This window comes from Wyeomyia smithii, chromosome 1 (assembly GCF_029784165.1).
Source record: "Wyeomyia smithii strain HCP4-BCI-WySm-NY-G18 chromosome 1, ASM2978416v1, whole genome shotgun sequence".
NCBI lineage: Eukaryota > Metazoa > Arthropoda > Insecta > Diptera > Culicidae > Wyeomyia > Wyeomyia smithii.
Genome location: NC_073694.1, coordinates 46,801,017 through 46,825,257, shown reverse-complemented (window position 1 = coordinate 46,825,257; position 24,241 = coordinate 46,801,017). Strand labels below are relative to the sequence as shown.

At 39.5% G+C, this 24,241-nt stretch overlaps 1 protein-coding gene across 6 annotated transcripts in view; it reads right to left on the bottom strand.

Annotated features, from left to right (window-relative positions):
* LOC129731175 (probable serine/threonine-protein kinase MARK-A) overlaps window positions 1-24,241 on the bottom strand; it is a 171,625-nt gene that overhangs the window by 28,147 nt on the left and 119,237 nt on the right. For 4 of the 6 annotated variants that reach the window (XM_055691002.1, XM_055690986.1, XM_055691008.1 and 1 more), the window contains 2 exons: window positions 12,120-12,233; window positions 562-669 (listed from right to left, as the gene is read on the bottom strand). In XM_055691002.1, coding sequence (XP_055546977.1) covers window positions 562-669; window positions 12,120-12,233 — 222 coding nt within the window. The remainder of the gene's footprint in view (window positions 1-561; window positions 670-12,119; window positions 12,234-24,241) is intronic. The other 2 variants (XM_055691016.1, XM_055691023.1) reach the window with 1 other exon arrangement.

The following is a 24,241-nucleotide window of genomic DNA, read 5'->3' as shown; positions in this document are numbered from 1 at the left end:
AAAGCGTGGTCCAAACCAAAGCTCAGCAATCTGGTCAGTAGCGGAGCATAAATGGAGACGCGTTTTCCGCGGCGCCCCAGCTCTGCATGGTCTTGCGGGGTGGGGGGAAAATGCATATCGACGGGGGTGACCAACAAGTTTGAACATTCGGCTCTGAATGAGCGGTGAGTTTTTTTTTTTCGGTGTCAGCACAGGCCGTACAGGATGCGAGCTTTGAACAAAGCGACCATCGAGAGAACATGTTAAAATCACAACAAAAAACCACATGAAAATATCATAAATATCCAGAATACATGCAGCTAGTTATGTCGGGCAGCAAAATTACATGGTACGTGGTGTAAATTTGGAAAACACCACCGGGGCTGCCGTCGGGAGCATAGTTTTTATTAGCACTGTCATTTTTGTGATTGGATTACGTGTTCACTTTATTAGCGGCTGTCGGTGTTCAATTCGAAGTTTATTGTATGTGGTGACGTGGTTGACGAAGCTAAGCTTTAGGGAATGCTATCATCTATTCTCTTTATCTATAGGAAAAAATCATATAAAAGGATTACTACTTACCGATTGGCGGCATCCGGAAGCTGGACAGCGGATCGGTCGGGAAGTGGAACGGGCGCTGGCCGAAGGCGAAGTGGAACTGCTGCTGCTGTCCTAGAAGTGACGATAACACTAAGCGTTAACGTGGTCGTGGTGCGTGTGACGGGCGTACGTGGGAAGATGGAAGATTGACGGAACACGGGTGATTGCACGGAGACAGTGATCAGTGTCAGAGTCGGTGGTGTATGACCGTGTGTGTATGTGTGCAGTACGTGTGTGCGCGCATGTACGTACGTGCGGTTCGGTGTTGGTGGGGCACGTTTCAGAAGGCGGAAGGTTGAGCGATGAGCGAGAAAAGAGAAAAGAGGCAAGAAGTATTGTCAGTTATAGCGCTGATGGTGATGTATCGAAATTTTGCGTTGACGAATATATTTGGATGATGATGGATGCTTGTACTAGTGATGATAGGTATTTTGGCGGGACGGGACCAAGTGTGACCAAATTATGTGGTTCTGTTTAATAGGTGGTATCACATGATACCACTTCGATAGTCGGGAGAGTTCGCTCTGGCAGCGAGTGTGAATGATAATCTGATTTAGTTTGGGACAATGTTGTCTGTCTGGCCCGGACGGACAATGCGCCTCATCTCTGCGGTTACGGAAATGAGTTTAGGCTGATTTAGACTCTGTTTAAACTTTAAATATCGAAAGCACGAGTATGCTGTCTGGTGTCGGATGTACATCGGAATGCGCAAGAATGATAGTTTTACATGTTCATATTCAACCCGACATTGGAAATGTTACAATGCAATCATCTTGATTGGTGAAACAGTCGCGATTTGATGATCAATTTTCTACACTTCACAGAATCCATCAGAACCATTCGATACTGGGAATAACCTACTCAACTTTATTTCATATTTATAATTTATTAGTCATAAAAAAGTTGGGGTTCATGTCTAAGAAATGAGTTTTTCAACATCATATTCACACTTGTGATTACTATGCGTTATTAAAATGACATTGCTAGGTCGATGTCAGTACTTCGGACAAATAACATTTTCCCTATGCTGTTTCAGCGAGAGAGAAATAAACAAACAACAAGCAAAGCAAAGCACTAGTACAAGATACCTGACTCTTGCAGTATACAGCGGACATGAATGTAGCTGCGCGTGAGCGAAAGTCGAACTAATTTGTATACTGGTAACTTGATGATTACAGAAAGTTGACGAAAGGTGAAGCAATTTTTTTCAATATCCTCGTATGGTCCTGCCATCTAATGCTCAATATCTTTGCACGGTGCAGCCATCAAGTTTCCATTTTCGTCTGACGGATTATGCACGATAAACCGATTCTGTTAATAACCACAGTTTTAAGCGCAGCACTAACCGTTGTAATGGTGTCGTGGACAAAATGTATGAAAAAACTGGAAGTCATATCTTGTTCTAGTCATCTATGCAAGCATGTTATGAGCGGCTAAACTATCGTCTTCATAGTGCACTCAGGGCTCTAAACACCAAAACCGAAAGTTCTGATGATGTTTGGGAAATAAAACAGCGGTAACATGGTGGCACTCCTGCAAGACGGTGAGGTTAGTTGCGGGTCCTGCACCATGAGAAACAACCTAACAACAAACGAAGAACAATCGGCATGACCCAGGCAACGGAAATGGACTAAAGATTGAAAACTCGGAACATAAAACTGCCGATCTCTCAATTCAAAAGCTGATAGATTGAAGAGTCGTAAGTTTGACATCGTAGCGCTGATGAGGTGTACTGGAAAATTTCTACGATACGTATGTTCCGCGATGGTCATACCAACTACCAGAGCTGCGGCAATTCACATGAACTTTAATCGTGATGGGCGAGATTCAGAAGCGTGTAATTAGATGGTAGCCCATCACTCCCAGAATGTGTCGATTGAAGATCAAAAGTCGGTTCTTTAACGTCTGCATTATCAATGTGCACTGCCCTCACCTCGGAAGTACCTACGCTGGAGCGTGAAAAGACCACCACCCAACACAAGATATCAAGCTCATCATCAGGCTGATGGTCTAACACTCATTTACTTCGTCGCCTCCAGGAATATCGCAGTACGTAGTTCTGTTTTTCAGCACAACTTTCTGCATTGGTACGCCTGGAGTTCACCAAATCAAACAGAATCGCAAATAGACCGCATAGTGATAAATGGTTGGCACTTCTCAGATTTCATCGATGTCAGAAACTGCAAAAGGACCAATTCGGATTAGGCAGTGATGATGAAAATATGCCCACAACTTTTCAAAAGCAATAACACTCGGTACCGGAGCCCGCCACGGTATAATCTTGCGCGACTGAAGCAATCTCGAAGTCTGATAATCAACAGAGTAGCGAAAAACGTCCTGGGGCAAGTGGAACAAAAACTACAAAATGAGTGGTGCGAAGACGAGTGTTGATGCGTGCACTGATGTTGCGTCAAGCCACCCGTCAAAACGAGTGATACAGACGAAGAGGAGACAGCAAAATCTACTCTTCCAGAAGAAGATGCGTAGCCACGAAGAGGAGGAGTTCGCGAAACTTGAACAGGTGAATCGCTCCCATGAGACGCGAAAGCTCTGCTAAAAATACAACGCAGTATTATGACGAATGATCGTGAGATAACGGAAAGGTATAGGTGACGGTAGGGTACGTTAAGGATGCTATGCATTCTGCATCGATTGGTTGTCGAGATTGGAAATACCGAACAGCTGCCTAAGAAGTGAAAGGATGGGGTCATCTGTCATATCTACAGAAAAGGCAACGACCTGAATTGTGATAACTATCATGTGATCATCATCCTAAATGCCGTCTACAAGGTGCATTCCCAAGTCATCTTCCAATATCTGTCAGTGTCACTATAACTAACAAACAACTTGTCAACACCGAGCCTGATGTTAATTTCGCGGCAGATCCTCTATAAGATTTCTACGCCCCCTCTATTCATCGACATTAAAGCCGCTTAGGAAAGGAAAGGAAACAACTATGGAAGATAACGGACGGAAGCGACTTTCCCGGGAAGCTGACAAGACTGATAAAGGCTACGCTGGATGAAAATCAGTACTGCTGTTCGAGGATATCTGGTAAATTAACTAGATCATTCGTATCCCGCAAGGGACTTCGGTAACACGACGGTCTCTCTATATATTTTCAACGTATCAACATAGCATATTATCAACGGAAGTTGTGGCTACTATGGGATCCACAAGCAACTGCGGTCACTGAAGTTCTGTAATCCACCTGGAAAAAATATATAATTCCGAAATCCGTGTAAAAACTAATTGAGTTTATTCCCAAATCTTGTCGGAGCCATTTGAAGACCGTGCCACTGATATGCCATCAGACGGATCGATTGAAGAGCAATAAATCGCCATTAAGAACACCTTTATTTCGACGTTTGATACGATTCTCAGCATAGCGCGCAGTAACATAGTGCAGTGAAATCCCTCGTAGGCTTATAGACAGGACAAGAGATCCTGTACCAACTATCTAGGTGAAGCAAAAGAAACCGCAACCGCCAATAGTGATATTCGTTCGTTGTACCCAGCCTTGTCAGCGCAGATGTTGCATTGGATATTTTCAACTAGGGGAGAAGCACCAGTTATGGCAATACCTAAAAAATGTACCAGTTATATAGCCATAACTAAGCGGGGGCCTAGTGTGGTTGGTAACGTCTCCGCCAACCACACTCGACGCCTGGGTTCGAATCCCACCGCCGACATAGGTGTCGATGGTTGTGAGGTGGCGTGATCCACTCACAACCAACCCAACTGGTCTAGATTCAATCCTAGCCGACACCGGAAGATTTTCTGAGGCGAAAAATCTCTGGGATCACGCCTTCCATCGCATGAGGAAGTAAAGCCGTTGGCGCCGGTCCGTTAATAAACGGGTCGTGAGTTAGGGTCCTGGGTGTGGAGTCGCCTCCCTGGGCGTCGGTGATTGGCCACAACAGTAGCGGAACTAGACCGACGGAAAATAAGCGAGAATAAAAAAAAAAAAGCCATAACTGGTGCACTTGCCATAACGGGCTCACCTACCCTATTTGGAAAACCACGACTTTTTCGATGGACTGGATGCAGAACATTGGCGCCGCATCACATTGTTGTCTGTAACTTTCAATGTACGTATTGTGCAGGGTGATTCTCAACTGAATCCAGGAGAAAATGCTGCTCTCTCAACTCCTCACAGACATTCAGAACAAGCTTGATGACCTCACCGATTGCTCCAAAGCAGCAGGTCCAGCAGTAAATGTTGTGAAGACGAAGTCACAAGCTGTAAACATTGATCATCTCATCAGCTTCACAATAGCGAATCAATAAGTTGAGCAGGTAGAAGCCTTCCAATAGCTTGGAAGCACCAAGATTGGTAAAGCCATACGGATCTGGAGGGCCCAGAGGTTCCTCTGCAGGTCTATGAAACATTCGGCGCTCAAACCAGATCACTACATACACAAAATCCCAACGCAAAAACTGCCTCTTCCTCTCTCTTCTACTCTCCTTTTCTCTTTATAGCTGTTTTTTTGTCTACCTCTTCCTCTCTCTCTCACACTCTTTCTCTCTCGCTTTATGTCTTTCTTACACTTTCTTTTTTTCTCCCTCTCTCCCTCTCTCTCTATCTTACTCTCTTTCTTGTCTTCGCTCTGTTTCACACTCCCCTTACTATTACGCTCTATTTTTTATTATTTCTTTCTGTCCTACTCTCTCTCTATCTCTCTTTTTCTTTATCTCTGTTACTTTTTCTCTGTTACTTTCTCTCTCTTTCTCTCTCTCTTACCCTCTCTCTCTTACTCCCTCTCTCTTACTCTTTCTTTCTTTCTTTTTTTCTTTCTCTCTCTCTCTCTCTCTTAATCTTTCTCTCTCTTTTACTCTATCTCACATTCTCTCGCTCTCTCTCACTCTTTTTCTCTTTCTCTTACTCTCGTTTTCTCTCTCTCTTTCCTTCTCTTTCACTTTCTCTTTCGTTCTCTTTCCCTCTCTCATTTTATTCTTCCTTCCTTTATCTTTTTCTATCTATTTCATTTTTTTTTGCTCTTCTATTTTCTATGTTTTTGTTTTCCGTCTATCCCTTTCACTTTCTTGTTCTCTCCGCTTTTATAATTACTATTATTATTAATATTAATTGTTTGAATTAATATGAATTTCGATGTATTTGGGTTTCGATAAGTTCTTATTTGATTATTTTTTGTATGCCTGAGGACATTGGGACTAAGAGAGCCACTCACGGAGCTCCTGCAGACCGTTATTATCAAACAAAAATACCTTCAAAACGGTGAACGCCAGTTTGTTTATTATGACGCCAGTTTGTTTGTTATCATCTCTGGTTGAATTTTCGAAAAAATCGTTGGTAGGATTTTTGAGTTATGTCCATTTTATGAAATAAAGGCCGATATTTTCAGGAACATCATACACACTGCACCAGTAATTTGTTTTATTCCCTTAAATTTCAATAGTACTTTGTAGGTCTAGATATCTGCCTATCTATAAGAATTCAACATAACCGAAAAAACAAGCTTAAGCTTTGCAAGGGCGAAACTTCTTCATTTTAATAAAAAAATATTCTAGGGAGAGGTCGCTCAATCGAATTCAACTCAATAAGCACATAAACAATAAACGAAAGATAGATAAATCCTTTTCATCTCAGTTTTACGGTTACAGGACTCGACTACTTGTACCGAAATATAAGGTTGAAATCAAACCATTACCTAAAATTATAACCTTTAATTACGCCACTGAGATACAGACAAATTATTTGCACGGGAGTATGCCTCGAATTTGAGAATCAAAGTTTACAAATTGGCATAATGATCGAGTTTGGTATTCCGGAGTTTACAATGAACAAACTCGCTCTTGCTTCACCTCCGCCCTGCCCACGCTAATGAGATAGACAAAATCTGTTACTCTTGGATCTCTATGTACCAAAATAAAAAATCAAATTAATAATTGATAGATGATGACACAACTCATATTTCCCTTTTTCTCCCACTATACTACGCCACTGAGTTAAAGCAAAGTCTCAGATGACAGTAATGTCGCGAAACTCCGTCTTATACCCAAAAACCTTTGTATACGAAATTTGCACAGATATCGTGGAGTACGTTTCCAAGTTTACAATTAACCTCCCCCCCGCCCCCATTTGCCTATGCTAATGAGATAGAGCAGAACTAATATTTTTTTTTTAATTCTCGCTTATTTTCCGTCGGCCTAGTTCCGCCACTGTTGTGGCCAATCACCGACGCCCAGGGAAGCGACTCCACACCCAGGACCCTAACTCACGACCCGTTTATTAACGGACCGGCGCCAACGGCTTTACTTCCTCATGCGATGGAAGGCGTGATCTCAGAGATTTTTCGCCTCAGAAAATCTCCCGGTGTCGGCTAGGATTGAATCTAGACCAGTTGGGTTGGTTGTGAGAGGATCACGCCACCTCACAACCATCGACACCTATGTCGGCGATGGGATTCGAACCCAGGCGTCGAGCGTGGTTGGCGGAGACGTTACCAACCACACTAGGCCCCCGCTCACGAGAACTAATATATATGTTACATTTTTTATTCTCGAAAAACCTCTAAGTGCAAGTTTTCACAGTGACCGATGAGTAGTTTTTGAGTCCGTAGGGAACAGGCAGACAGACACACAACGATGCCTACTATGATTCAAATTTTTCACGTAAACTTTTAACATTCCTGTCAATTTTCAACAAGTTTTCTCCAGTAATCACAACACAACTTGAAACAAAATTTTGGCCGCTGGTAGTTTTTGTAGAGTTCAAGAAGTTACGCCCCTTTCAAAGCTTAGGCTTGTTTTTCGATTATGCATATTTCCCATAGGTAGGTAAAATTTCTATACCTACAAAGTACCATTGAAATCTGAAAGACTAAAAACAATTACCGGTCGAGTTTGTATGAATTTCCTAAGAATATTGGATTTAAACCATAGAAAGAACCTAACCTAAAAATGCTACTAACGATTTTTTCAAAATTTTACTCAGCGATAAAGAACATCATAAGGAACAAACTGCCAAAATAGTGATGGTATTTTTTGTTTGATTATAACGGTCTGTGGGAGCACCGCGCCACTGCGACCATCTTGTTTATTATTTTTTGTTGCTGACCTCGATTGCTGTACACAGATTACAAGGTACCGGTACTCATTGATGGAGCAGGGTTAGTTGGTAGTAATGCTGTGCCCCAATTTGGTATCGCATAGTCAAAGTGAAGTGGTGTTGAACGGTGAGGAAGGTAGAAGAGTCGTCTAGGGGAACAGGATAGAAATTGGGGAGGACGGACAAGCTGTGGACCCACCAACATTGAACGAGGTAAAGAATGTTGGCAAAGAGCTGAAGAACCACAAAGCCGCTGGGAATGACGACTTACCGAAGGCCGAACATTTCAAAGTTGGGAGCGAGCGGCTGTGTAGTGCAATTCACCAGATTATCCTAAGTGTATGGTCTGAGGAAAAACTACCTACGGACTGGTTGGAAGGACTCATTTGCCCCATCTGCAAGAAGACTCGACTGTAGTAATTATCGAGTCATAACCCTCCTCAATTCCGCTCACAAAATTCGCTGCCATATCCTATTCTAGCGACTGAAGCTGTTGCAAAAAGCTTTTGTTGAAGAATACCAATGCGGTACCAATGCGGTTTTCGAGTGGGACGATCTACAACGAACTAGATGTTTACGTTGAGACAGACCCTCGACAAGTTTCGAGAACACAACTTGCAGACACATCATCTGTTTATTAACTTTAACGTGGCGTACGATACAGTGAAACGCAACGAGCTGTGGCAACTAATGCTTGAACATGATTTTCCAACAAAACTAACTAAACTATTACGAGCGACGTTCGACGGTTTCACATCATGCGTCAGGACTGCGGGCGAATTTTCGGACGCGTTTGTGACGTTAGATGGTCTGAAGCAAGGAGACGGGCTCTCGAATTTGCTTTTCAACATAGTTTTTGAAGGTGCAATACGAAGGGCAGGTGTGCAGAGGAGCGGCACCGTCATCACGAAGTCCCACACAACAATGATATAATTGGTGTTAACCGTAGAGCTGTAGAGGAGGCCTTTACGGCTCTCAAAAAGGAAGATACGAGAATTGGACTCACCAGTAACACTGGCTGGCAGAGAGCGTGGTGCTGCGGTGTAGATGTATGGGGATACTTTCAAAGTGGTCGACGAATTTGTTTAACTTGGTATACTCGTTTCATGTGACGACGAGGTGAGCCGCGAGATGAAGAGACGGATTGCGGCAGCGAATAGGGCTTTTTTCCTGTATGGACTTCCTCACTGCGACCAGAATCGTTGATCTATTGTGAGATATGCCCGGGTGTCTGCTCTATCCCGCACTTCTATTTTTAGCAATACCGCTATTGAGAAGTGGCATGCTTATTATTATTTTTGATCAGTGCTTGTGTGCAATGTACTTCCCCTCGTTTTACACGCTTACTGTTCTTGTATACCGAGCCTCCTTCCTCCTACCAAATATCGCCAATTATAATTCCCTGGAGAAGTTTCGTCCTTCTGGCCAGTTTTATTGATAAGAGGGACTAATTTTTTGTTAAGAGGAAGTCACGCAAAGGTATTGTAGATTTTAGCGTAAAGGAAGGGTAAGTAGTGGGGAGCCTGAGAATAAACTCATACTTAAAGTCCTTTTTGACATCGAATGGCCTGATTCTACTAAGATTCGAACCCACGACCATCCACTTGACAAAGCGGACTCTGTAACCATGCGGCTACGCAGCTCCCCTAGCGAATATGGCTTATTACGGATTGCATACCCAGATGCTGGATGTGTGCTGTCGACGAGGATGCTAGAGCAGCGGGTGTAAGGGGTGGATTCGGCATAAGATCTCAATGATCTGTCGCCATAAATGTAAAGTAAAGTAAGTAGGCAAAGAAAAAGTCCATACCTGTTATGGAGTTAGAAGCAAACGTCCGAAGACGTAATACCTAGCAAACGCAAGGACTTCACACTGACAAAGCAGATGAGCAGACGTTTCAACTGCAAGGTTGCAGAAGCGGCAGTTATCGTATGAGACAATACCGATGTTCTTTAGGTGGTAAAGAGCAGGGTAGTGTCCGGTAATAACTACCGTGTATAGATGTAGTTCAACACGCTTGAGACCGAGAAGCGTCTTGGTTATAGCAGGGTTTGGAGAGATGACTTGTTCAGCTTGTCTGAAGCCCTGTGTGTTATTCCATCGGTTAGCTATTTCTAGCGCTTCCCATGTTTCATGTTCACGCTTGACGGCGGATTTGGAGGTCCCCAGAAAAGGGCTCAGGGTCAATTAATTGCTGTGCTGAACCTTGTCTTGCGAGGTAGTCGGGAATAACTCCTGTAGTGGTACGCAGCACTCCTAAACTTATGCGGACGCACATTTTAAGGACTCAAGTGCCAATAGTGCAGCAGCCCTGTCCGAGAAGATGCCGATTTTCGTATGTCTGTATTTGAGACATATCTTGGCGCAGATGAGTATAGCGTACACTTCTGCTTGAAAAACAGTGGGCCATATACCCATTGGAATAGTTTCCTTGATACCGGGTCCGTAAACTTCGGTGCCAGTGTTGAATCCTATTTTCGAGCCATCTGTATTCGACATTGTTGCGTTTGAGCACTACATCAAGGCATAGCCAATAATCTCATAGCCAAGCTGGGTTAGTTTGCTCTATAGTGCATCGATCGAAGCAGGAGGGAGAGGACTCCACTTTGTGGACAGCCTCTTGTCGCTGAGACGGTGAATGAAGCATCTCTCAATGTAGCTGTGATGTCTTTGCTCAAGAACAGAGGAAGTGTTCGTATATTTTTTCCACGAAAAAACAAGGATTTGTGAGGTGCCGGTGTTTTACGCAGAATTAAAAACTCATGCGGATTTCAAAATTCATGGAGTTTTTGTACGCGGATTCCGAAGTTAACACAACTTTTAATATAATTTCGTTAATCCTCGATTTTTTACGCGGTTTTCAAAATTAAAGACGATTTCAAAATTTACACTGAAAAAGGCCACTCTAGTTTAAAATATTTCGTTTTTTATGTTAGCATTCATTGTACCGATTTTTCGCATCATAATAGGTTATTGCAAGAGCCTAATGCATTTCAATCGAACTTTGAAAAAATCAAACATATTGCTTTGGATCGTGATTTACGGTGAGTGTCTCATAGAGCGAGTTAAAATTTGTTGCACGAATTGATCACGAACAAAGAGAAGCGCTAAAGTCTCGGTTTTGATATTAAAGGAAAGTCATTTGCATTTTAATTAATACGTTAAGTTTTATGTCAAATTTTAATCTAATGGAGGCTTTTTGCTGAAAAATTTTCCGACTATTGATTTCAATTAGCATTGCTTGAAAATAATCTTTAATATGTTGAGGTTTTGAAGCTTGACATGTAATGAAAATTCTGTAGAAACTACGATAAAACTTTCTAGAAGTTATCGAGGAAATATATTCAATGACTTTCATACATATTTGAATTTTCAGTGAAACACTAGACCAATCTTTCATGATTCTATTTGTGTACTCCTGAGCAGATAGCAAATAACCAGAACAACTGCACAAACAACACACGACTGTCTCAAAATACGATGCAGAAGCAGCCCCACCGGAACTCGCAGACTCTTAGGAAGTGGGTGAGGGGGTGGCGGGGTGTGGAAAAAAGTTCCAATTCCAAGCAAAGCGCTCATGTGACTATCACAGCTGTTATGTATGTGACGGGAAAAAGTTTGACTGCGGTTTCCTGCATGCTTGAATTTTGTCTCCATCGTTACTCGTTTTGTACTTCTCGTGTCGTCGTTTGTGTGCAATTTTGGTACATTAAGATATTTTATTTTATTTTACTAACAAAACTGTTCTTAAGAGTACTCACAATGAGGTGGAAAATTTAACAGACACGAAAACCAAGAAACGCAACAGAAAAGTGATACATTTCTCTCTGCAGCAGGTGCCCATCCCTAATTTGTCACCCGGGCGATAAATTCCGGCACGGAAAATCCGACTGTGCGGTATATATGCTGTTGACATCTTCAAGAATTACACCATCATGTGAAGGAGACAACTTAATTGAAGTTGTACGCTTTTTTTATATTAAATCAAACGTGACACCATAAAGTGCTGTTCGAATTAGATTTGCTTGCAATTATACCGGGGACCAAAATCGCTTCGCTTTCCTTTTCGCACTCGGATGGTTAAAATTTATCCCGGCTAGCTGGTCAACTCTCGAGGGAAATTTGTTTGAATTTAAATACTTAACTGCGCGTCCGGTAGCCGAATGTACGACGAGCCCGAAATTTTCACCGGATATGAAATTAAATTAAATAATCAACAGCCCTTTTGTTGGTCTGTACGATAAATGTCAGAATCTCTAAAGTGTCTATTCAACCCTTTGTATCGTGGGTATGGGTTTCGTAAAGTTGGGTCTGATAATGGTGAAGTGTTATAATTCATACGTCAACAAACGGAAGAGGAGCTACTTGGTAGTGATGGCGCGGGTCGGGTTGTGACGTGTATGCGGGAGGGTTTTGGGGTAGGATTTTTAATTGATTGCTTCAAAGAGGAGCTTTTTGCTGACTTACTTGTTTTGGATCGGGGCTCTCGTGGCCCATCGACGGTCACCTTGATGGCTTTGTTGTAGGTCGCGACCTGCGGTGGACTGGTGGACACCATGATTGTGAGGGTGAAACTTTTTCCTGCAACAGATAGAAGTTGTGATTTTATTTTCTAAAATAACGTTTGGGTAGGATATTCGTTATGCTCTGCGCCATTTTCACCTATTTCTTGCGCTAATAAACAGTCGCTGGTTTATTTGTAAATAAGAACATTTTGCTCTAGGTGAGGTCGAATCTTAAAAACAGTAAATTGCCACCATATAGTTACTATTGATAAGATTCGCTGGAAACATCAGTTGAGATGAGTCTTGAACCAAATGGTCTTACGTTTCGACTATACATTAATGGAAACAGAATGGACTAGTTAGTCAGCACCGTCAAATTTACACTGTGTAATTAAACATTGTGCGATTTAAAATAAATATTTTCATTTACTCCACTATCATGGTAGATAAGAGTTGTTGTTAACTTTGTGGACAGGTTTACTCACTAATTGAGAATATTTTTTGTTGAAATTCCACCTATCGTATTGTGACCTCATGGTATTCGAACTACAAAATTTGATTTAAGCGTATACTTCAATATTTGCCAGATTTTCTCTTACCAGGGCTTCGCATTCGCATTCGAAAAATATAAGTGGAACTGTACTTTTTGCGTAGTCATTTATATTCTAGCAGTTTCATTTCCATCTCTTTTCTCTAGGCTACTGTCATCAAAGTACGATGAACATTTTCAATCTCGTAAATTTTTTTCTGGGCAGCTTTTTCACCCTCAAAAAACATTTATGAAACACCTCCGGCTGATTAGGTGGTGTACAAAGTATTCTTTTCACAAGATATACTTTTTCGAGCCAATTTTCATTGAGACAATGATTATTGAGTAGCTTTGCGACATATTAGCTGAGAGCCAGAAACGAAGTATTTCTCAAAGGGTTCACGGCGGGTGCTGTAGTCATCCTCACAGGCCTCAATACGCTTTTCACATTTTTCTATGTAAATTTAAATATGCACCGCCTAGCTGCAAGGATTCGTACGAGTCGCAGGTTGTGAATAACGAAACGTTCCTAAGATATGGAGAGTGGGTGCGAATACAATGAATTAGCACCCCCAAGCAAGCAGCAGGGGTCAGTTAGGGCCGGGAGAGGCGTAGTTGACTCTACAGCATCTTTCCTAACTCTTTCTAAAAGGCGAGTCGACGTCGCTATAAGCGTCCCAGCCCGAAAAACCCGACGCGTCTGGTCTTCAGGAGGAGTGACCTAAACAGCGTCTATTTCGTAAAGTTGGCTGAGTGTGAAATTCTATATTCCGCCAGCTACACCTAAGATGACAGCTCCATCAGCAAGATGGAGGTATCACGATCCTGGTAAGGTAGCATACTGATACCTCTCCTATACACGAACAACGAAATCAAAATTACGGAATAATATATAATATATAATTTCGCCTGTAATGGTCAAAACAATGCAAAATGTTCTAAGAATTTATGCATTCAACTAAGCTTTCTTCAAGACTTTGTAAAATTTATTGTTTTGACAATCACAGAAAAAATTATCGAGGAAAAACTGATTTTAAAAAGGGGTGTTCACAAAAAACTCTATTTTGTCGTGTTCAACGTACAGAAACATCGTAGTATTCAGCAATTGTTTTTATTCTAAAATTTTCCACAACTTTACTAAAGGAAGCAATCCGGTATATTGAGAATTAGAAAAAAAATATTTTTTTTTTATCTAACTGTTAGGTGGATTGATCGTAAAACCAAAAACGTCAAAAGTAAGGCCTTGTTCTATGAAAAAATTTCGCTGAAGACATTGAGTACATAAAATCAATTTTTCATAGTCAAATCTAGAACGATCACGATTTTTCGAAATTAGACCACTGTGCACTGTGGGATTTTCGAATAAATCTTTCCACCAATTGTAAATGTCTTGAAATATAATACTTGGAATGTGGAGAAACTATTTCGGAAACTGTTCCATAAAATTGTGGCTGAAAAACATGCTTTACATTGAGTATTTCGTCGTTTTAATATCACTTCTTTGTTCTTTTCGACCTTCGAAAGGGCATTACTAAAAAATGTACCGTACGATGATTTTGAAATTTTGACCAGAGATTTTGGACGTCATAACAAATCGAATGGTGTACTCAGATTCTTTGGTGCTTCTTTTTATAATAACGGTCTGTGGGAGCACCGTGACCCCCGTTTTTTGTCCGTGTTGGGTATGCTCGTCACTGCGACCAATTTTTTGATATTTTGTGACATATTCCCCCTTAGTCAGGATAAAGTATCACTATTGGAAGTGGTCGTTATAGTCTGGCCAATAGCATTAGTCCAGTCCGGTATTATACTTCGTATGAAGCGCACAACCGTACTGGGATTTACGGTTGTGCGCTTCATACGAAGTATAATACCGGATTGGACTAATGCTATTGGCCAGACTATAACGACCACTTCCAACAGTGATACGTTATCCTGACCCCCGTTGAAAACCTTCTTGATATTCGCCGATGAAGGATTCCGTTAATGCTGGTGTACGAGGAATGGAATTAGGGTTTGCAATATTCCCGGGAATTGATTTCCCAAGAAACGGGAATAAAACCTTCCATTTCCCGGGAATTCCTTGGAGCCGGGAATGGAAAAAATTCTTAGCAAAAATGAGAATTTAAATATATTTTATAATAAAAAGTATCAAAAAATCGTTTACAATTTTATTGTCAATTCGCATGAAAAACGAATTACAAAACAAAACCTTTTCAAGTTTACATCAGAGCCTTTTCGCTATTTTATTATCAAATATACTCGCTATGCCATTACACGATGCGAATTATTTAAAAAAATAAACTGCATAGTAAATCTAGTTTTCATTGGCATAACAAACCCTTTAGAAATTGGTGTCACCATTGCTTAGAGAGTAGGATTACATATATGAATTTAAATTATTCAACTTGAACGTTATTTGGCCTCTCGGTAGTTTTCTTTGAAAGACCGAGACAAACTAAAAGAAATTAATAGAACAATTAATAATCAGTCCAATACGACTCTAAACAAGCCGTGGCCACGACCCAAATTACGCTGACTGAGTTTCATTAAATTATTTATTTTCTGGTCGCATTGATTCAAATTTCACATTTTCTTCATCAATTTAATCGAATTAATTTTCATCAATGAACAAAGAAAGAAATCACGTTTCGCTCAGTAGTGAACTAACTGTCAAAGAACATCAGAAAAAGCAAAATTTTGCCTAATTTTTCGTTCACTGCATAAGACAGCAAATATTTACGACAAATAACCGAAGCAAATAAATTGATAGTACACGGCAAGTAAATACTTTGAAGCTGCTAAACACTTTGACGACGTTAGTTTCGTTTTTCGATGGTAAATTATGTTTTATTGCAAAATTGTATGAGAAGCTATATTAAATCTTGCGAAATTTTCAGCAGAGCTATGGAATCCCGGGAATCCCGGGAAAAGGTAATTCCCGGGAAATCCTTTCCGCGATTGCAAACCCTAAATGAAATGGAGATGTTGAACCCCGTTTTTAAATCCAAGATTGCGACTTCCAGTTTCTGGGAGTTGAATAAAACTTTGGAAAACGTTCAAAAACTCCACAATATTGGTATTTCGAGAACTAGCCTATTACTTCGAAACTGGAGTTTGTCATCCAATATTTTAAGTCACTATTTCAGGCTTCTAGATTTCGAAGTATAGTTTCCTGTTTATACCAGGCATGTCTAAGCCCACCACACTACTGCGTGTGTGTTTCAAGCGATGCCACGGAGGGTATTTAGATTTCCCTTCAGTGCGTATACAAAACGAAAGACCCGCAGTGTTCTAGATAAAACAGCCCTTCGAAAGATTCGGCAAACACAGGCCCGAGTGTTCTTGACTTTGTGAGCCCTCGGGAGCCCGCATGCCTACACGTGTTTTCTCAAACGCTTCATTCTTTCAAAAGAACATATGGAAAAAATATTGCAGGTGGTTGTATGCGATGGCTAACATTTAACCATCCATTATTATTCCATTGTCAATCTCTTCGGAGCGACTAATGCTTATGTGTTCCCCGAAACTGCAAGTTGGAGGAATAATTCATTCAGGTTCACTTTGAAATAATCCTAATTTTGGCTTCGAGTGGAATAACCCCCACTCTGTGGGACCCCTTTATTTGTCGCAAAATAACTCATTTTGAGTTCAAAACCTCTTTTTTTTATTTGGTCGGCGTGCGACCAGACCGAACCAAGCGCCAAAAACATTATTTCGAGTAATCGGCGCTCAAAGTTCAACCACGCCGTATGTTTCCTGCAAGCTGCTGCAGAAAAAAATTGTTATAATACCATTATAAACTGTTCAAATGATTTCCTTTTTTTATGAAATATAGAACATCAATTTTAACATCCACTGGTGTCAAAAACTTAATATTTTAAAAAATGGCGCTTGGTTCGGTCTGGTCGCACGTCGACCATTTAACATTCATAAACATAAAATGTCAAAAACGTACTGCTAGATGATTTTTAAAGAAAATAAACCATGGAATCCAGAATATATGTAATTTTTGACCAGAAGTATTGCCAGATAGATTAATTCAATATTTTAAAGCCAAACTAACACTTTTAGACAAATACAGTCATTTTAATTTTTTATTTGCAAATTTGATCGTGTTCTTTAAAAACTTTGAAAGAATCGAGTTTCAATAAAATTTTGTGTTTCAAAATTTTCAACAGTTTCTTCAGGGGGTGGAACTTCCATCTATCTTAAAACCACGCAATATCATGCTTTTACTGTAACATTAATTTTTTGCACTGTTTTTCAAACTCCAACTAACTGTAAACACGTTGCAGGACACTCCCCGAATGATCAACAGTAACCTAAGATGTTGACACGGTAACCAATAGATAGTTTATTGGAGTGTCAATTCCGGAGTAATTTAAACCATAATAAAAATATGTACCTTGTATCGATCTTGTGGCGCTACATCGAAGTTATAGCGAGGGTACCTTATATCGAAGTTCGCCTGTAATATGAATCATTCGAGATTTCGAGATATACCATTTTTACGGAACCAGTTTCGAATTTCTGCATTTTATATCAAACAATCATATTTATAATTATTATACCGTTCTCCCAGCTGGTCTCGAAGTACGATGCTGACCTAACAAGCCAGTTGTCGTTGGCTCGAGGCTCGGCTTAGAAGAGACAGTAGAGTATCAGTAGGATCGTAGCGCTAACCCCGTAATTGTCCTGCACACTCAACAGTTGGCTACGAAGTCTGTGTATGTGTCTTCTTTACCACAATATATCTAACTAATGGTAGCAGTGGTCATAGGTTCCTACAGGAAGTCTGTGTATAATAAACAGAAGGTCGAGTTCCGAATTGGAATGTAGCACAAAGGCTAATCATATTGATTTAAAAATGGCTGTTTAATTTCGAACCCAAAGCAAAACTCAACAAATGATGGGGAATAAAGCTGGCAACACTGCTTTTTTGCAACAGATATATTTGGATTGCTCCAGAATCATAAAAATCTTCAAAATAATTTGTTTTGATTGAGACAATAATCACTGATTTCGTTTGTTTGTTTGTCGGCTTAATTTTGTAGATTTGCTGTCTTAATCAGTCCGTGTATAGAAGCAAACACGATAGATTGTTTCTTAATCCGACAGTTTCGGCGACTTTATTTCACCTTTCCACTCCTTGAATAAGGTGAAATAAAGTTACCGAAACTGTCGGATTTAGAAACAAAATATCGTTTATGCCTCTATACACGGAATGATTGAGCCAACAAATCTGCAAAAATAACTGATTTCGTAAAAATGGTACATCTCGAGATTAACTCATATTACTTCGGAGAGATAGTTTCTCTTTCGTAAAATTTTCCAAGTAACACGGTAGAATTATCAAATTGAAAATAAAAATAGCTGCTTTTGACGAAATATGTAAGTTTAGTTTCAAAACGCAACAATAATATATCTGCCAACACTTCCGGTCAAAAATTATGTTTTTTTTTCTAGATCCCTTGCTTTTTCTTTGAAAATCATCCATCAGTATTTCTCGTACATATTACATATAGGATTTATAAGACAAAGAAAAAAAGATATTTTGATTTTGAATATTTTTTGGTATTCCAGTCGACACAATTTTCTTCCAAAGTGAACCTAGATGAATAATTCTCCCAAATTTTAGCCAAATTGGTGATAGGGGAACTGCTCCATTATTCATCTCAGCCCGTATATTCATCTCATAACGCATATTTTCAAACTTAACCTCTGCTAATCCATGGAATGGATTCCTCTTAGTTCACTTCAGATTTCTCATGAAAGAGAATGCTCAAAACCTCACTTAAAAGCTCTAAATTTGATGTTATAGTCGGGCATCTACACTCGAAAACTGATTTAATTTAATCACCTACCTCAGAAAACAAAATCCGCGCATTGTTCTATAGGGCTACAACGGGACTCGTTCAGCAGCAAACCAAAGTCTTTTTCATCACTAGCGGGCCACTTTTTTTAATCCAAACTACTACCACTCACTACACTGAGAATTCTTTAATCTTTGAAATGTTCACCTCTAATTTCTTAAAACAAGTTTGAATTAGCAGAAATATATAAGATGAATTTCTACAAATCCTAAATATAAACTGTATGTCATCTATTTTCACTGCGTTGAAGATCAAAAGTTTCCGAATCAAAAGTTGCCAAATCAGTTTCTGTTAATACGAAAAAATCATACTGAAACGGTTAAATTATTCCGACATAATTGACATAAATCGACAGCACTGCCTAGGTTACCTAGGTTACCAATTTTGCACGTAAACAACTACAGCGGATATCTAGGTAACCTACTATGACGGACTGCGGTTACGATCATTCATGATTATGTGATTCATTTATGATTAACAGTGTGATGAATATGGGAGCGTCATGAGATGAATAATTGAGCAGTGATTCAAGTTTTGAGATGGATATAGAAGCGTTGTGAAAAATGGTTTGTTTTACAAAATTCAGGATAAATCCAGCTAAGTTTACTAAATATACAATACTAGGCGATTCTATAAGAGCACGTGAGCGTATTTCGTTAATTTGCTCAATGATTTCGTGAAAAATTTGGTGTTCAATCCGTGCATTCTTCGTGAATATCGGCTGAATGAGATGGACAATGGAGCAGTGTGTCCTTATTTGTGTCCAAGTGGTATAGATACTTTATATAGAACGACCCATATATCACTTTGAAAAGCTGCGTTTCCCGAGCAAATCTTGATTTTTGAACAAATTATATCGTTGTTCTATGGTTTCGAATTACGAATTAAAGCTGCCCGAAATCCACTCGTATTTTTTTTCAAATCTGCTCGAAATCGCTTGAATGATAGCTTGTCCATATACACACTGTCGTTCAAGTGATTTGGGCGAATTTTATTCTTCATTTAAAAACTACGAAAACATTATTTTTTTTTTCAAAAATACTCGTTTTACTTAAATTGAAGGTAATTATTGGTTCTTAAAAGGAAAAATATCCAACTATAGTTTAAAGTACAATAACCATAACAAAATTGTTACATACTGTTTTTGCAGTTTTGAAAGCTTGAGACCCAGGAGACCCTTCTCTCTAGTATTTTTGTTTAGATTTCTTAGGAAATTTTTCATAGAATATCGATTTTTCCCGGACATATATTTTCTATTTTTGAGATAGATTATTTTTATTCTCCACTGTTCGCCAAAACCACCAAGCGTCTCCATTGGAAAAGGCCACTGCAATGCAAACGTATTAAACCATAGAGTCTCGTGGGTTTGAACCATCCACAATGGCAAAATATGGTTTGTATCTTGATAGAATAGTGAGGGACCAAAGTACTCAAACCATTTTTTTAGCTTTTTTCAATGGAGACGCTTGGCGCTAGGGAACGTCGAAGATTGAAACAAAAAAATAACCAAAATTTATCTTCGTGAAAATTTGATATTTTATGTAAAACTTGTTGGAGTCCAAAAATAAAATCAAACCATACAGTCTCATGGGTTTCAAACAAAATATGATTTGTATCCTAGTTTTAGCATGGTTACTGTTAGGGGCCGTCCACATTCTATGTGGCCAGAAACTTTGTCATTTTAGACTCCTGCGTCCTTTTTCGTGGACAACCGTCGACAAAACTAGCGTTGCACTGAATAATAGGGCTGGGAAAAAGTTTTTTTGTGGAAAGTATCGAATTTTCAGTTTACAAAATAGTGGTTTTAACTTGAGCTTGTCTATGGTAAGTTACATTAAGTCAAGAATAATTTGGTTTTTATTTTTTCTCATCTCATCATCATGTTTCGTTGAATACTCGGCCGTCTCTTCAGCCGAATATTCAACAGAACATGAAGATTACATGAGAAAAATTAAAAACCAAATTACTCATGAATTAAGATGAATTACCCTAGACAAGGTCTTGTTTAAATCATTATTCGATAAACCGAATATTCGGTAATTTTCAAAAATAACTTTTCCCAGCTCTATTATTCGGTGCATCTCTAGACAAAACCTCCTCCCACTTCTTCTTCTTTTCTCCACGTAGTCATTTTCTCATAAAAAAACTAAAACGTAAGGTTCGGCGATTTATTTAGTGATGAATCATACAAAATATCGGTAACAGATAACAACAGTAAATTTAGATTCAGCCCAGATTGAAAAGAAGGTTCCAATTTTAGTCCAAAAATGAAAATTACTTCTAAAAGACAGATGAGACCAAAAACTTTTCGTAGTAAATTAATAAAATTTACATATCATAAAAAAATGGAAACCGATTGTCATTTAAAAAATTATCATACATATTATCAAACGCATTTAAAATATTACTTAAGAAACCAGAATGGTCCCAGTATAAAGCATTAACGAAAAATATTAGTGCGTGATTTCAAGTTTCGCTGAAAATAACCAAAAACTTTTCAAAAGAACAAAATAATGATAACACACCTCAACCACTCTCAAAAGTTTAAAAAAAAATCAGGAACAAACTAATCATTAATGCACCCTGAGATAACTGGAAGCGAAAATGTCACAATAAAAGTTAGTTTCAAATTAAAAAACTCCGTTCGAAGCAGCAGTGAAACTCTCAAACAAAAAAAAGACATCTAAAAAATTGATCTCAAGTTAGTATCTTATAATTAAAAAAATTAACTATAAATCAGAAATAATACCAAGCTCAATGAAAAACCATATCAAAATTAATCTAGAATGCATGAAAACTCTCGTTAATGTAGTTTGAAATATTTGAAAGTACTAAGAAATGTTTGAAAGGTTTTATTCGCGCGAAACGTCTGTGAAATCTAGAAAAAAACAACGATGGAAACAAATGTTGAAAACGTGAAAATAAGATATGATCAAAACTTAAACATAATGGACTGAAAATGCTTCTTAGGTACAAAGGCACAGAAGAAAATAAAAATTCATCCCGAAATATTGTATACAAAATAAATTCTCAGAATAAATTCTCGAATCAGGTTAGAATTAATTAAGTAAGTCTAACGAGTGTAAGAAAACGAAAAGAAAATTATTCAATTTCAGCTTAAACGGCAAAGCAAATGTAATTAAGTTCCAAATTTGGCTAAAAGAGGTTCAACCCATTTCATCCCTATCGATTCTAATTTTGGCTCACAGCTTAGGTAAAAATGCCACAAAGAGTTACAGATCCCCCTCCACCCTAAGTTGTGGACAGTTCCATATTTAAAGTACAGTTTGCTATTTTTCCTTGAAAGGACCATTAGTTACCCAAATCGATTCCAGAAAATGCAAATTGAAAATTTTGAAAACTAAGTTGATCTTTTGGACATTCGTATGACAGAAAGTGTCGCGCTGAGGGCAATTTTGACTATGATCGGAGAAAAATGATTTTCGTGTAGGTCTTTTTGCATGGAACTGCAGAAAAAGGAACTATACAGGTCGGACTCGATTATCCGGAATTTTTTTTTGTGTTTGTTTTTAATTTTTATTCTGAAATTTTACCTTTACCATCCCTTCTGACACATTTGTTACCATTTAAGTCACTTCCGGCATGTTTGGGACATGTTCGAATTAAGTGAAAGTAATCAATATCCAATTTTTTTTGCTTCTCAAGATTATACCTATTTTCGCTTACTTTCTGCTTTCTGCTTACGCCACTGCATCACACAAGTAAAATAAAAACAGGAAATATTTATTTTACATTAATAGCGTCGTTAATAGCAAATATCAATGTTTTTTTCTGTGATTCGATTTTCCGGAAAACTCGATCATCCGGAAAGAAAATTTTTTTTGATGTTCCAAATAATCGAGTCCGACCTGTATTTGTTTTCATTAAACTTTACACAGGTATTTCTTAACATAAGAAAAGGGTAATAGAAAGATGAACAGGAGATTGCCCCTGAATGATAAAATGATCTTCTTGAAAACCGCTTCAAAATAATAGATTCAATAGAATATCGAATATCAATTTTCGAGTTCAACCAATCAGATATCAGTAACTTCTAAGTCACCATAACAACAGGTTTTATTTTGAATCCCGAGGAAGACCGGATACTTAGCTAAATCAATCTAATAACTAAAAATCAAAATAAAGAAACAATATTGGTATGGAGAATAAATTTCTGTATTCAATTATTATTCGTGCCACAGTCCCTCCACATTAAAGATTGAATCCACACGCACAGTAGCAGCGGGATGAACCGAAGGGCTCGAAAAAAATCATCTCATCCACAAATTTTAGGTCGCATGTAGGTGTAAACGATGCATTCATTTCGTGGTCAACTGGTTGGGGAGGAAAGAACACTCGAACGTGGGCTTATGGTGAATCCACATTCAACCTCAAATCAAACCGGAACCGTACCGCAGTTGTAACAGTGTATAACACCCCTAGAAGCATCTGGTTTGTTGGTTAGTCGGAATCGTTTAGTGCCTATTAACTAACGTTGCGAGATGAACCGAAACAGTGCGGATAGTCCTGTCATAATACTTTTCCAAGGAGCGTGTAAAACTTGCCTGATTAACGCTGACAGTTTCATTGGCTGCTCAGCAAGCTTTTTACTGTCTGATTGATAATGTGAGTAATAATTTCTATAGTTTTGCGTCCGATCTTTCACGTCGTACACTGTATAAATAGAGAAGACACCGATTTGCTGGTTCGAAATGATTGTCTGTTTATTTCCGTAAAGCTCGAACTGATTCCAGCATCCCGATGATTGTATGTGATCCTATGCCAACGAGATGTCAATAATAATAATTGCTTCCTAGCACTGGACAGCCCCAATTGGCACACGGCATGTACGCGTTGTGATGCTTCGGCCAAATCTTCTCCGTATTCCTGCCAGCAACGGACACTGCGCTTTTACGCGCTTGTTTGTAATTGAGCTACGAAAATATCAATTTCAATCTTGTTTCAGCCGCAATCCCGAACAGATCACAAACGCATACATGGGCTCTGGCATCAGAGAGTCCAGGCTAACGACGACGACCACGACGTGACTGGACGCGACGGTCCGCACTAAATAAAGCAGGATATAATTTAAATCACGCGCCGTGATCCGTAGCTTGGGCGGCCACGGTGAAATGGCCAGAACCGTATGGTACGAGTGTTCGCGCTCCGGAGTGCATGAAGAACGGCATCGAGCGCTGCGTTTCCAGCTGGTTATTATTGCATACCATATGACTGCTGGACCACGACGACGTCGGCGACTGTAACGCAATGGTTGACAGTTTTCCTCCCAACAATCTGGTCGTTCGGCGTGGAACAACTTGCCCTCGCACGTACAGGAAAGGGGTCCGCGTAAAATATCCTTTCGCGTGTGAAGTTCATATTCGCAATTCAGAAAACTAACCGCCAGACCAAGCAATTGAGGTTAGTCGAGTACGGTGATGGGGTTTGGCTGTCCGTAGCCGAAGCTGCGAACGACACGCGAATCATGCGTCGCCACTGGCCCGGGTTGCCAACGTTGACTCCACTAACCATCACCACGCTGCCACTGGAAGGTTCTGTCAGACGAACGAGCAATACAATCAGCAAACTTGATTTCTGTCCGTTTCCGAAAGGACCCATCTCGCAGCGCGCCCGATGCCGAATATGCAAATGCATGATGTGCTGGTCTGCTGCAGAGCG